Raw genomic sequence first — 14,925 nt, 5'->3', positions numbered from 1 at the left:
TACAGCCATAACCAGGCCACTAAAAAGCTCTTCTAGGTGAGTGTCTGTAACACACATTGGCTCTGGTCTCAGACCATGGATGTATTTTGGATCAGGGCTTGTCTTTACAAGGGGACTCTTCATCAGGTACTGTAGCGATAGGACAAGAGGTGATGGGTTCAAAGTGAAAAAGGGGAGACAGAGATGAGCTCTTAGGCAGAAGCTCTTCCCTGGGAGGGTGCTGAGGCGCTGGCACAGGGTGCGCAGAGAAGCTGTGACTGCCCCATCCCTGGCAGTGTTCAAGGCCAGGTGGGACACAGGGGCTTGGAGCAAGCTGCTCCAGTGGAAGGTGTCCCTGCCCGTGGAAGGGGCTGGAGCTGGAGGAGCTTTAAGGTTCCTTCAGCACAAACCAGTCTGGGATTCTATTCTATGTATTCCAGCTCAGACACAGCAGTTTTGTAGGGTTTAACATGGGGGTTAGACACAGGGAGCAGAAGAGAAGTTGTAATGACAAGAAGTATCTTTTCCTTGTACCTCTGAATGCAGAGACCAGAACTGTTCACCAGAAGAAGAATGCAGTTCATAGGGTGCTTTATCATTGAACTACTTCCAAGGGAGAGGAGTTTGGGGTTTAACTCTTGAACTGGATGTTATGATTTCCTTTCAAACTGCACACAGGAGGAGTGAGGTTTTAGGGGAGCAGGGGTGTTGTACCTAGCATGGGCATGGAGACTGCAGCCAGGTCAGTTTATGAAGCTCCTTAACCCGAGAGCCACATCAGTTCCAGTACACAACCTGAAAAGCTTCAGCCCTCTTCTAATTACCTTCATTTCACTTCAAATAGCCACGCTTAGTGCTGGCTGCCTTTGATGGCTGTGTGTAATTACTGCTGCACTCACTGGGCAAACATGACCTTCTCCTCTGGTAGTGTGACACCTTCACCTGTGAATGTGCTTGTGCAACTGAGAGCTAGTGACCAGACCAGCCCCTCTTCCTGCCCCTCCAGAATGCTCAATGCAGCCACATTCCTTGTGGTTCTGTGGTAAAAATACCCTCTCCCTGGACCCATTCCCCAGGTCACTTTGCATTTCCCTTGTGCCCCTAAGGCTGTTCCTGCTCCCCCAACACTTCAGAAATCATCAGATTAAGGAAAAAAGACGGGACATAAAATACAACCGGGGAATGGGGGGATGTATGTGAACTCCTGCCCCTGAGGGTCCAGCTGTGGTATCACAAGCAATGAAGAACTCTACAACTGCCGAGCAAGTGTCAGCACAGCTGCAGCTTCCTTCCACACCGATGTGTCCATCAGAAACTGCTGCTGCGATGCCACCCTCTGGAGCAGGCTGTGAGTACCGCGGGAGGAGCACCCAGTCTCAGCTTTTTTAGGCCAGCAACTGATTTATATCCCACAGTCATCTGAGGTGGGCTACTGAACCATAAGGCAACGTTCAGCCTAGTGAAATGAAATGAGCCCTGTACCAGCCTGCACTGACACTGCCAAAGGCACCTGCAAAGCAGAGCAATTGCAGTCAAAGTGCCTGTTGGGTATGATCCAACTAGGAGAAGAATACTTGTCCTACTTAGAAGCTATGGAAAATACTAACTGTGACTTCTGTGTGACAGTTCATAGACCTGATCTAGTAGTTTATTGAGTTTCTCATCAGTAAATCTGGCAATGTCAAATATTTAATATGGACAGATTAATTGGTGGTCAATACTATTTACTATTTATCAGTTAAGCTTACAAAATGTATCTTAAATGTGCCATGCATGCAAAAAATGCCACTCACCAAGTTATGGATGCCTGGTGTCAGGTAAGGGATCTCTCAGCCTCATGGGGCAACCATGAGAGGTGGCCCTGCTCACCAGGAGATCCCTGATTTAAGTAGCAAGGCAGCTATGCCACCCAGAGGAGATGCCTGGTCTTGGAATACTCTATGTTCTCATTGCCACTCACTACTACAGCCAGGTATTTAACTCAACCTGTTACACAAGAGCAGACTCATCTCATGAAAGAAAAGTTAAATATTTATTTCTAACTGTTAAATAACTGCAGAGAACAAAAAGTATTGCCTAGAGAAAAACAATTCCATTAACTCAACAAAGACTTCCTTAAAAGTACATAGCTTAATCACTAACAAGGAGATCCTGGCTTCTCTTTCATCCAGCAGAACGTTTCCAATGGATGCTCCTGTCCTCCTTTTTGCAGTTGTGACTCTCATTATTCTTACTCGTTTGAAAGAAACCCTTTTGCTCTGTCCAGTTTATTCAGAACCTCACTATAAAGACCAATCATCTGGAGAACATAAGCACCATAGTTGTCATAAGGATGGATAAAGTTCTATCATTTAACTAGATAATACAAGAAAGCAACAGGGAACAGAAGCAATGGCATAGGTGGGAGATCACCAGGTTCTAAACCTAAAACTGACGTCAAGATTTTGGCACAGGTTTGAATACAGTGGTTTAAGAAAAAAAGCAGTTACATCAGTGCAACCTGACAAACGTAGGTTTATTTACACTGCCATAAAGCACAGTTTATAGCTGAGTCTTCTGTCAGGGAATAACCCCACTCACAGAACCACAGAATGGCTGAGGCTGGAAAGAAGTGATCTCAATTCTTACTGTCTTAACAGGTATACTTAACATGGTACAAAAACTGTGACCAGCTCTTGACTGCCCAGCTCGTGCATAAGAGACTGAATGATGTCTGCACACACCAGCTAGGCTGAGCTGTGCTGCAGTCTGGGTAGGGGCACCAACCAAAAACCATAGAGAAGCTTACTTGTGACAGCGTAGCAAACAGTGTCATTGCTTTCTACAGAGATACTAGCCCTGAAACTTCTTCACTACCTGTAGAAGTGGCTAAGCTACACCTGAAAAGATGAGCTTTAATGATTATATTCACATCAGCTTAAACCCTATTTATAAGACCTTAGATTATACTAGAAACCAGGTTTGAATGTGGTCATACAGCTGATCTAAGTGAAGTGGTACGGCACCTCGACATTAGTGAAAGCAAGCAACGTACAAGGGTTCTCCTATGGCCACAAACAGACAGAAGGTGATTTCCAGACAGGCATTCACATGATCCTTCCAGTAAAGGAGACTTCATTACACTTTCTATTGTCTATCAAAACTTTCCTGGCCTCATTTTGAAAAAGCCTTTTAGCATCAAGCTCTCCCATAATTTTTAGGTACCATGAAATTCTGCAGTGGTTTCTTCAAGCAGATCCAAATCTAAAATTCAGGCCAGGCCTTAAATCCCACATCCTCAAATCCATCTGCTTACACTTACTTACACGGCCTTCGTAGATTTCCTTCAGAGATCTTAAGTGAGGGAGGAAGCGCATTGCTAATCCACACCACTGCTCTGCTTCCCTGTATTTCTCAACAGTATACTGAAATATTCCTACATTCCATGCTCTTGTCATCAACCAAAGGATCTCCATCTCTGGGTAAGCATCCTGGAGTAATAAAGAAGAAGCAACAGCTCATCAGAAAATAGACTTTTCACTTCAACCCTTACAAGTCAAGAGTGCATTAGAGTTTGGTTTTAGAATGGGAAAACAGTTACTTGGGTTTTTTTCTCCTAAGCAAAGGGCAATTCCTTCAGAGTCATCCTGTACTTCACAGTTCATCTGCACTACTGCCAAACACCTTGCTTCCAACTTGGGTAAGTCATGTTGCAATTACCTACTGGTAGATGAGAAAATACAATTCTGTGGGACTGGAATGAAAGCTGCCTTTGTAACTGCAGAAGAGCAGCAATACTCTACAATGTCTGGACATGGTGGGGAACTGATTCAGCTGGAGAAGGAAGGACAAGAAATTACTTATTTGTCATGCAAATCCTTAAGGGGGGGCTGGAAGGACTTCTTTTCCCCTTTGATAGATGCATCTCATCCTAAGTAAGAGGACCCAGAATGAATTTCTGAACTAGAGCATCCATTTCTGAAGAGGAGCTGTAAATCATGAGTGGTGCACCAGCTTTATAACTGATAAGGGACTAATGTGATGCCCCACTGTCCTCCTCCTATCACTGTCCAATTAGCACCTGTTGCCAGGAGCAAGACTGCAAAAGAAGGCCACCCAGTGCTGTAGAGTTTTGCTGTTACATCAGTCCACATTAACATTTCATTTGTAGTCCTCAACAAGAACATTATCAAAATTAGAGGTGAGGACTTCAGTGGAAAGCAGGCACAAATGTGGGGACACTGTTTTTTTGGGAAGTCAGAAACAACGTATCTTTATGCCACTTTCATAAAGAAGAGGCATTCACACCTTAACCAAAGAATCAGCCATGCAATGGAATGAAGCTATGAAATATGGTATTGGTTTACTAGTCCTGAACAAGAATACTCCTTAACTGACTTTTAGCTGTCAAATTTTAAGTAGGAATGCCTAAATTCCTCAGTACAACTGGCTTCACTTACAGCATTTTGCTTCAGGCTTGAAAGGAGCAGCAAAAATGCTTAAAAAAGAATGATTTTGCTCTCCATAAACCTGTCCTCACAGAAACAAAGCACATGGTACCACAGGACCAACAGCTCAGGTCTAGGAGTCCAGTTCTAGGTCATTTGGATAAAACAATAATGTAGTAAGTTCCCAAATACATTTAACAAGACAGAGCTGAGAACAAAAGCAAGTCTGGAATCCAGATTTTAGCTCGCTTTAAACTGAGCTGGAAAAGTAATCTGCATTGAAAAAAAAAACCCAACATATTCAGCGTGAGAATGCAGAAGCAAGAGAAGGAACGATGGGATGTCTCAGCTGCAGATGTTTCTAAAATAGGCACTGAAAATTTGGCCTTGAATGTCTCTAAAAAAGCCCATACAAAATCCAGGGAACTTCATAATTTAGTCATAAATATCCAAGAGGCATTTCTTTTGAGGTAATGTCAGTGTATCTTCTACTGAAGAAATCTTGGCTGCTCAACATATCACACCATGCACTGCTCACGCTACTCATCATTCACAGCCTGATGAGATTTGTTATTTTTCATGTGCTCAGGATCATCCCCCAGCCTCCTGTTCTCCTGTTCAACTCACTGTGCTGCTGATTATGCTCAGACCATCTTCAAAGTAGTCCCACGCCTCCTGTAGTACACAGGCATCCAGATCTGTTAATCCAGTTGGTAAAGAGAGAGCTATCAAACTATGTAAACATTTGCTGAGAATTGAAACAGAGCAGAAGAGGAAAGATTAAATACCATGTGCACCAACAGCCAGTTTTTAGTATCAGCAGCACAGTAACTTACATCTATGTGATTGTTACACAGACAGGTACACCCTGGTGCTTACTACATTCCCATCATTCAAGCAGAAACATACACTTTCCTAGTATCAGATCTCACTCATACAAGCTATGCCAACAGAGAGCCAAGAGAAGCAGGCACTTCATGAGTTTCATTGCTAGGCTCTAAAGTAACACAAAAGGAGACGGTATTTTCTAGAGTGCTACATGTAACAGCAAGGAAAAAGTATGCTTTCTAACTTCCCCAACAAGAAGTAAGGAGTCAGCAGCCTCAGAAAATCAGTAATAAATACACGGCTTCTGAAAAGGGGTTTTTCTTTCTCAGCATGAAGGGAGAAGAGCAGTATTAACAGTTGTCTTTGTCAGGGGTTACTGAAAGGAACTTGGAAAGGAGAAAAAGGACCTTTCTGGGATATAAATGAGAGAAGGACACGTGCCAGGTTGGTTTTCATATTCCATAAGGTACAGCTGTTAGAGAGCCAGTTACCCAGCAACATAATGAACTGTGGCATCGTATCACTAACTTACAACTCTTGGCTTTCTTCTCAGCACTTCATTTCTCTTGTCAATCATCTCTTCATTGTCTTTGAAATACCTAGTTCACTACTACCAGGGTACCATTTGAAATTAAGACATTCCTCACAAGAAACAGCCAGAGACCTCCTCTGGATACAATTTTCACTTTCCTTCCTCAATAGATTAATTTATGGGAAATAAAACTGTCTCAAAAAATATGCCCAGGAAGCACCTCCCAGTTACCACATCTATTAGACAGTCACAACCGAGAGGTACATTGGTTGGCCAGCAAGAAGTGGAACCTTGCACATAACCTAAACCCCACTTTTTCCACATGGTAGGCCTTATTCCCTGCCAGCATCTCCAGTCACAGGGTCATGGCAAAGCTGCATGGTAACACTCACCTGAATTTCTCAACATCAATGACAGTCTGCTTTCTGTGAAGGTTTAATGCACTCTTGAGAGCTTTCTTACACAGTTCAGGATAGCAAGCTGGAGATTCAATTGCTAATGCTTAAAACCAAAAGGAAATTGAGAAGAAAATTACTGGAGCCAGACTTTAATCTCACTGGTCACTAAAGTACAGCATGATGCCTGCTTGTGATAAACAACTGCAAAGAGGTGTGTTGAATGCCTAGGCTGGTCACAAGATAGTGACCAGTCTACTACTTTCTTACTGTGCAGATCATCAGTGAGGACTGTAAGGCAGTAGCACAGTGCATTTCATAAGTACTCCCACTACTGTTTACTTCTGGTTCAGAAACCCACAAATATTGCTGGGGGAGGGTGTCTAAGAGTTTTGTTTGTGTCCTTGAATATAAAGACCTGATTGGAAAAACCAGGGAGGGGTGAGATGCCAGTATAGTGTTTTCAAGCCCAGGTGTGTACTCTCTCAAGACAAGAGAGAAGTAGGTGTTCATGCAGTCCTACAGAATCACCTCCAAAGATTTGCATGGTACTTCTAAATTTTACTCATCTTCATTCGATCCTACTGTAGATTCTCAAGGAGCCATGACGAGGACTTTGTGACGAATGTATGGTGCAGTATAGAAAAGTGCTGTTTACATATTGATGAGAGTAAGCTGAAACTGTTTATCTATCCAAAGTCCACATCTTAAACCAACTTAAGCCATCGATCAGCTAGGGGCATTGTCTGGCCTTTGCCAGTTTGAAGCTTGTAAAAGTTTATCTGAATAATCTTTTCCAGACTCACAACCTACTCAAATGTCTCAGGGTCCAGAAATGGAAGGGTGTCAGAAATTTCTGGTTCATCATCCATGTAATACAGTCTTTCAAAATGCAAATCTCCTGATGTTGCTGAGATCCTAAAGCAGCTTTGCTTCAGGACAACATACATATGGTTAGACCCGTTTTCTGGATGCTGCACAATACCTGGTAACCCTGGTCACCCCAAATGAAGAGGAACAAGCAACAAAAGTTGGTTCATTACTTACAGAACTATGAAAGCACAAATGCAGCCCTTACATGCAATAATTTCTAGTGTCTTGACCTCTATTTGTGGTTGCTTCCAAACTGACTCCATAAAGTTGTGGAGTTCTGGATCATTCAGTTTGGATCTTGCTTCAAATTCATAAAGCAGCAGCAATGTGTCTGTTTGGTCTTTAGCAAAATCTCCTACAGAAGAGACAGAATGACCTGAATGCAGTGATTAATTTTCTTAAAGGCACGTGGTGTACCACAAGGTATAAATTTTGCTTCTGACAGGCAGGAAAACCATTAAGGTACTCAGATTTTACAGCAGAGCAAGTGGAACTCTGAGGCAGGCGTGGATGGAAGCCTCAGATGTCCAAAACAAAAGCCCACCACTACGCCTCCCCCTCAGTAAAAACATGTGGCTTGTCTGTAAGTAGCTAAATTCATGCAACTACTCCAGACAAGGTAACAGCCAGCAGGAAACCCTTTTATCATCTGCTTCAACACCCTTCAGCTGAGACAGCAATTCCCTATGCCCTGTACTTTTCATTGATTCAGTGACTAAGTTTAAGAGTTGCATGGGCTGAACATGCACACGTTGTAGCTTACCTGTTAGCTTCAGAATTTTCCAGATCTCCTTGCATGCCTGGAGGTGCTGAAGAGCCTGACTCAAAAGCTCCACCTATTTCACAAAATTGAAGAAGTTATTTTTGTCATAGCTTTAAAAGAGAAAGGAATGTACATGTCACAGCAGGAAGGATCTTTATACCCAGCTATAAAATAAATTAAGAACCAGTCTAATTAGAACATCATCTACACGAGCTACTTTTCTTTTTTCAAAGGCCTCCACAACTCAGACAAAGCCTCTTTACACCAAGCATTCCATTGGTCCAGAAAGAACCATCTGGGTTCCTATGAAAGATCATTTCGTTTACCTCCCAAAGCATAAAACAGTGCTACTGAGAGTGACAAACCCCTAAATCCCACAACACAAATTGCTGTGCATTTCACCCCACAAAATCAGTTTCTACCACAATCACTGTACAGCAGACTTCCATGCTTCTGTCATAACCACTTACATCATCCTTCATCCTACCACAGTAAGTGCAGCACCCCAAAAAAGGATGCATGCTTAAAAAAACAAACATAATTGTGAGCCTTATCACAACCAGACTGGTAACTACTTTCAGCAATGGCATAATCCTAAAGATGCAGTAATTATCTGCCTGACCAACCAATGCTCAGCAGCAGACTCCTTCCAAAACATTTTAAGGTAGGCTTAAGTTCCTTTAAGGGAAGGAACTGCCATGACCTTTGGTTGATAGAAATCTGTTTAAACTCACAGAAATCTAACATTTATGATTGTTTGGAAAGCACGAGGTGCATTAATACTCATGAACTAGGTTCTCCTGCTTACATTCTTAACCTTTGGATGCTGGAGAGGGACTCTTCATCAGGGACTGTAGCAACAGGACAAGGGGTGGTGGATTTAAACTGAAACAGGGGAAGTCAAGGTTAGATATAAGGAAAAAGTTTCCCCCTGTGAGGGTTCTGAGGCACTGGCACAGGGTGCCCAAAGAAGTGGTAAATGCCCCATCCCTGGCAGTGTTCAAGGCCAGGTTGGACATAGCCTTGGGTGACATGGTCTAGGGTGAAGGCATTCCTGCCCATGGCAGGGGGGTTGGAACTGGATGATCTTAAGGTCCTTTTCAATCCAAACTATTCTGTGATTCTCAATATCCTGTTACGAGTAAAAAAAATCTGACTTCAAACTCAAAAGACAAAAAATGCTCCCTGGTACCTACAGCAGCAGTTACCTGAGCACTGCCCTACCTGTTCAGAACGTGGTATTGGTTGGTTCCCCATTTCCAGATCAGCTGCAGCTGCCACTAATAGGCATGTCTTTTGGGCAACTAGAACAGCTTTTTCTGAAGGACAAAACTTGGACAACTGACACCAAAAAACAGTGAAAGATAATGAGAATTGAGCCCATATAAAGCAATTTTGTCATGGACAGATAATTGCTGAGTCTCCTCTATGACACTTTCAGTAACTAGTCGTAACTATATAATCATACTGCAATTTTACTTGTACAACTACAAAAGAAGAGTAGATGTAAAGCATGAAGCAGTGTTGGAGTCCCGTCTCTACAAACACATACAAAACTGACAGTGTTGGTACAAATTCTGTCTAGAGATTAGGGCTCGAGCATTTAATAGGTATGTATTAATGATACAGTTTTGAAGGATCGGAATCCATTTATTTTAGAAAGTTCTCACTGAAGTCCAAATTTCTTATGACATTTTTAAGCAACAGAATGTGAAGTATAACAACAAGTCACATTCTTTGTGCCAAAGCACTCCGCCTTCAGAGCCAAGGAGATACTCGATACATAAATGTAAATTCCAACAGAACCGGGCAGGTGACTATTCCTCAATCAGAGATACGATCAGCAAGAGTACGTACCTTGAATGACAGTAGGGAAAAATCCCTCATCTTTCCAGGGCAGCCCTTAAGCTGTACAGCCAAGTTCCAAGCTAGGAAAGACATATAAGATGGAGGCTAGAGTACAAATCTTTAGCATTACAGGTATGCCCATCTAATCCCCAGTTACAGGCAGCTCATTCTACGATTCAATAGGCAGTAAGGGGGCTTTTATTGCTCTTAGCAGCATGGTTTTTTAGACACTGAAGAAAACCATTATTCTTTCTGTTTGCCTGATTTTAGTTTACTTCTGTAACAGTCTTGGTAGTGAAAGGCTGAGAGAAAAACGGCGAACTCTTCAGAGTTGTATCATGGACAGGTACAATTCCTGTAGTGAAGGAAATAACGTATCAGCTCTCCCATCAGTCAAACAGATCATGTGTGAGTCTTCATCTTGAGAACTAACTTAAAACATGAGCTGTACCAGACAGTTTCAGAAAACAGGAAATGCAGCAGAACTTTCAGACTAGCTAAGGCAGGCAACAAGTTTTATAAATCTACTACATCCTTAAACACTTCTTTCTTCCTCAAGGTCTGGCTGAATAGAGGTGGACGGGATTCAGTTTAGGTTTTGTGAGTGCCAACCTACCAATTTTCCTAAACCAGTGAGCTTCAAGGACCTTCATGTCCCCTGTAAATTTTTCATCTGTGAAAGGCTCAGCAAGTCTCTTGTGAGCTGCAAAAAATGTGTTCAATAGATCAGTAACACCTTCTGAGCAAAAGAAAAACATTTCCAAGCCTAATAACTGTACTACAAAACAGAAGTTTCCAAAACTCTCACGTAAATCCTGGGCAAGAGTTATTCTTACAGCTTACATCTAACATGCTTGACCAGAGAGGATATAAATACATCGAAAGGTTCCGCAAACAGCATTTTAGGTAAGATAGATAAGGCTGCCAACAAGTTCTGCCTTTTCAAAGTTTACTGACACTGAAGCATAATGCAGGGGAGTTTTACTTAATTACACAAAAAGTTGAGGGGTTTTAAATTGAATAACAGGTTTGAGGCCTTTCTGCAAGGAACCTGGAATTCATTCATACTCTCCTAGTTGCAGAAGGAATGGCAAGTGTATCAAAAGCTCCTACATTGACTTTCTTGTCCAAAGATCAGAAAAGATTTAGGGAAAGTAAGTCTTTCTTGTAATGGAGGAAAAGCCTCTGCAAAACTCCTGTACCTTGCAAACAGACAATTCTTTTTTAATAGGCCACACAATTTTAAAGAGGGAACCCATTTGGACTAAGCCTCTCCCACCATTCCACAGTTTGCAGGTTTCTAGACTTTCCAGGGCAACAAAAAAACCAAACCCAACCCATTACCTTAATTTAAAAAATGGTCCCTTTTGAACAGTAGGAACAGCAAAGGCACCACTGTCAATTAATGTCATAGAAAGTTACCCCATCAATTCAGTTTACAAAACCAAACTTCCTTTTGTGGTAGCCCTGCTGCTAGAGATACTAACCTTGTCCCTGACAGTGCACTCAGAGTAACAGCCTGTCACTTGAGGACAACCAGGCTGTGGCTTGCACCTAAGTATCTGTTGTTTGCCTGCGTGGCCTTATGAAGGATTAAAGGGAAACTGCCTGGAAGAAACTGTCCCTTTGCCTGACAGAAGCTCCCAAGTACAGGCTTTTCTAAAGTCTTCCCAGCACCAGCCTGCAAGCTTTCCACAGCAAAAACCTCCAACACTGAGATCCCACTTCACAGCACTGTGAATCTGAAAACCAGTCTGAATTTCCACTGATTTCACAGTTGGGAACCTGGACTGAAACAGGGAGTGTAAACACTTGGTTGGTGTGGACCTAATCATATAAGAAAATGCTCACAGAGGGAAGAACTACACAAAACGTGCAGAGAACAAAAGTGTACCCAAGGTCAAGTAAGTCAGCATCGAGTTGATATCTTCATCTCTAGGATGGAGGAAAAAAATTAGTTTTAGAAATTATTCCATTAAGTTTCTTACAACAGAACACATTATTTACGTTGGAATACATCTCCATAACTATGGATATAACAATCGTTCCCCTGACAAACACCTTCAGCATTAGAAACTTTCGCCATTTGAAGATGCAAGAGTACTGAAGGACCGATCCGCAGCAGTGAAGGTTGTTGTAGGAGATTCTCTCAGTGGTTGGAGCTGCAGGCTAAACTTCAAACCCCACTGTCACTGCACTGTTTCCTTAACAGTCAAAACGCTGCAGTATGGTTCTCCTAAGCTAATGCACCATTTGCAAAGTGGCTGCTCCTCAGCAAGGGAGGTCCTGCTCTAAAGTTCTCACTCAGAACTTCAGAAAGATACCACATCCCAGTGTCAAAGTGCCTTAGGCCACCCTCGCCATCAAATGCTCCTGACATTCTTGCACATTAATAAAAGTTGGGAAGTCATCTGGGTGGACTTTTTACTAGCACAAAAACTGATCTTCCACTTATTCTGCAAGAAAATAAGCCCAGCAAGAAAATATTACGTCATCTGTACAACATATCCACCATCAGAAAATGATTTTGCAAATGGACTCACCTTTTCTCTTCATTTTCTGCTATGAGCTTTGACAACGTAAGACGAACCAAATATCTAAAAATATGAGGAAAACAAGCAATGAAGAAACAAGACTTTTTTTTCCAACAGTGTGCTAATTTTCCAGAAAGGATCCCATTTGTCTTCCATATGCTATCAGCCCATGAAACTCACAGAAGAATTCAAAGTGTCAAACTGAGAATATTATACTGCTTCTCACCCTGTTGCCTTATTTTATAAATCACTTTATTAACTCATGGAACAGTAAGTAAATAAATGTACTTTAACACAGGTTTTAAGCAAATATGGGAATAAATACATCTGCCACAGTATTTGTTGTTCTAAACATGATGGAATATTTCAGTAAGGTACTGCTCCATTAGATGATACAAACTGGTATTTTCACCAAATATATCATTGGAATCTCATTAGAGTTGCTGTTGCTCATCTGTTCAAAAGGTAATCCTAAAATTCAGAGCAACTAATGCTATTTGCTTGATTGAGAAGGACTTGGAACACTGGTAGATATCAAAGTTCAGGCTTCAGATACATCTGCAGCACCAAAAAGACTGATAATTAATCTTTCATCTACTGTTCACCACCTTCCTCAATATAATACTGTCTTTTTGAAAAGAAAGTAGAAAAAAATATCTTTGCTTCTAAATACATTCAATTCTCACTTTAAAGCTGTAAATAATTGTTGGCGGTCCTGTAAATGTTCAGCCAAATACTCCAAAGCTTTGATAGCCACAACTTGCTGTTCATTCTGAAAAGAAATTGAAACATGCTTTGGATAAACTGCATTACCTCAGTTACTACCAAAAAACCCCAATCCCCCCATTTCTACTTTGCATCACGCAACACATTTGAGCACCTTGGAAGCATGAAATACTTCAAAATGCATGAAATACATCGAAATACTAAAAGTAGGCCAGGTTAGAGCTGTCCTACTTATAGCAATAAAGCAAAGACAATGTTATCTACCTCTAAAGCAATCTGGACAGCTAAATTCAGGAGTTTAGTGCCTGTATTTTCCTCCCCTCTCAGCTTGTCTTCATGTTGAGATGACTTTTCTGCTAGCTTCCCCATTTCAATAACTGCTTCCACAGCTGAAATATACATAGGAAACATTTAAATGTCTTTTTGTAGAAGCAACTGAAAGGTGCAAAGTTCCACTGTTTTAATGAGGCGTTAGCAACAACTTCTGAAAGGCTGTAATGTTTTTAATATGAAAAACCAAGACAAGAAAACCTGACCACAGCAGCACTTCCCCACAATTACGTGTTTCTTCCTAGAGAGGTGCCAAAAGGCTTTTCAAGCTCCTAATCTAAGGAAACGAGGATGCCATACAAATTAAACTAGCTCACATCCTTCATTTTGTTCTGCTAAATAACTGTCACCAAAGACAGAAGACTTTCTCTAATACATTGTCTGGGCATGAGTCCAAGCTCCCACATCTTGGCTTATAGCAAGTGTGCTGCTGCTTTTATGTTCACACTGTACTGTGGTTCCCACTCTATAGTATGCAAACAAATTAAGCTGTCATTAAAAAAATGTATAGAGAAGAATTAATTGGCAGAGTTCATCAGAAAATAAGCTCTCCACATTACTCTGTGTTCTAAGCAAGTATAGACTGTAGCTCTTAATTTACACTACTTCAGCTAAGATTCTCATTAAAATATGGAGTAGCAGAACTCAATATCAAGAAGAAAGTCTACAGAGATATGTCATGCTGGAATTCATCTCAATAATTCATGTATTTTCTGGTAACTTCAGGCTCTACTTGTCCAGAGAAACTAAGAGCAGCAATAATAGTTCTTTTAAGGTTCCTTTAGCTCAGCATCCTTTTTTTTTTTAATGTTGTATATGCACACGTAAGAATATTAAAGCCAGTAAGTCTACAACCTGGGATGCTGCTATAGCTTCTGCCCATGAAAAGGTTAGAAGCTTCCCAGCCAGAGGCTCAATCCAGACAGTATAAGTAATGGCAATGGACTCCACATATTATATATTGTGTGTACAAAGAATCCCACTGTCAGTTGAAATCTACAGCCTGACAGTTTACGTGACTCTAAATACCCTTCTAGCTACCCTCTATGGTGTTTTGTTCAAGATGAACAGTTCAAATCTGCTTGGTATTTTCTAATCTATGCAGGACTTCTGTTCCTTGTAGTGAACTCCTTATTTTCCAAGTTCTACCTTTATTAGCATCTTTCTCCATCACTGCAATTTTATAGACAATGAATTTAGTAAAGATGCTGTTTGGATCACATCTCTTTGCTTCTTTAACTGCCTCTTTAGCCTATTCACAGAAGAGATTAAAGGAAATCAGTACAATGGCACTTAGAAATCAGTAATATAATTTGCAATAGAACAGAGCTAAAAAGACAAACAAAGGGACTTTTCAGCAGGGCTTGCTGTGGCAGGACAAGGGCTGCTGGGTTTAAACTAAAAGAGGGAGATGGACGCTGGACGTGAGGAAGAAACTTTGTAGAGTGAGGGTGGTAAAACAATGGCACAGGTTGCCCAGAGAGGTGGTGGATGCCCCATCCCTGGAGAAATTGCAGGCCAGGCTGGATGTGGTTCTGAGCAACCTAGTCTAGTTGGAGATGTTCCTGCTCATTGCAGGGGTTGGAGTGGATGAGCTTCGAAGCTCCCTTCCCACCCAAAATATTCTGTGATTCTAAGATTAAGTCCCAATGACACAACTACAAAAATAAACCCAACACAAATAAATCAG

General features: G+C 41.5%; 1 protein-coding gene across 1 annotated transcript in view; it reads right to left on the bottom strand.

Annotated features, from left to right (window-relative positions):
* Nucleotides 1-2,061: 2,061 nt before the first annotated feature.
* The window catches only part of TEX11 (testis expressed 11), a 29,506-nt gene continuing 16,642 nt past the window's right edge, over nt 2,062-14,925 (bottom strand). Inside the window, exons 16-29 of the mRNA XM_031048196.2 lie at nt 14,385-14,487; nt 13,170-13,294; nt 12,866-12,951; nt 12,189-12,242; nt 11,540-11,580; nt 10,262-10,348; nt 9,655-9,725; nt 9,022-9,138; nt 7,798-7,870; nt 7,240-7,389; nt 6,159-6,267; nt 5,034-5,154; nt 3,285-3,449; nt 2,062-2,278 (exon numbers count right to left, since the gene is read on the bottom strand). Of these exons, the coding sequence (XP_030904056.2) occupies nt 2,210-2,278; nt 3,285-3,449; nt 5,034-5,154; nt 6,159-6,267; nt 7,240-7,389; nt 7,798-7,870; nt 9,022-9,138; nt 9,655-9,725; nt 10,262-10,348; nt 11,540-11,580; nt 12,189-12,242; nt 12,866-12,951; nt 13,170-13,294; nt 14,385-14,487 (1,371 nt within the window). The 3' untranslated portion in view covers nt 2,062-2,209. The remainder of the gene's footprint in view (nt 2,279-3,284; nt 3,450-5,033; nt 5,155-6,158; nt 6,268-7,239; nt 7,390-7,797; nt 7,871-9,021; nt 9,139-9,654; nt 9,726-10,261; nt 10,349-11,539; nt 11,581-12,188; nt 12,243-12,865; nt 12,952-13,169; nt 13,295-14,384; nt 14,488-14,925) is intronic.

This window comes from Melopsittacus undulatus, chromosome 6 (assembly GCF_012275295.1).
Source record: "Melopsittacus undulatus isolate bMelUnd1 chromosome 6, bMelUnd1.mat.Z, whole genome shotgun sequence".
Lineage (NCBI taxonomy): Eukaryota > Metazoa > Chordata > Aves > Psittaciformes > Psittaculidae > Melopsittacus > Melopsittacus undulatus.
This window is presented reverse-complemented; position numbering and strand designations above follow the sequence as displayed.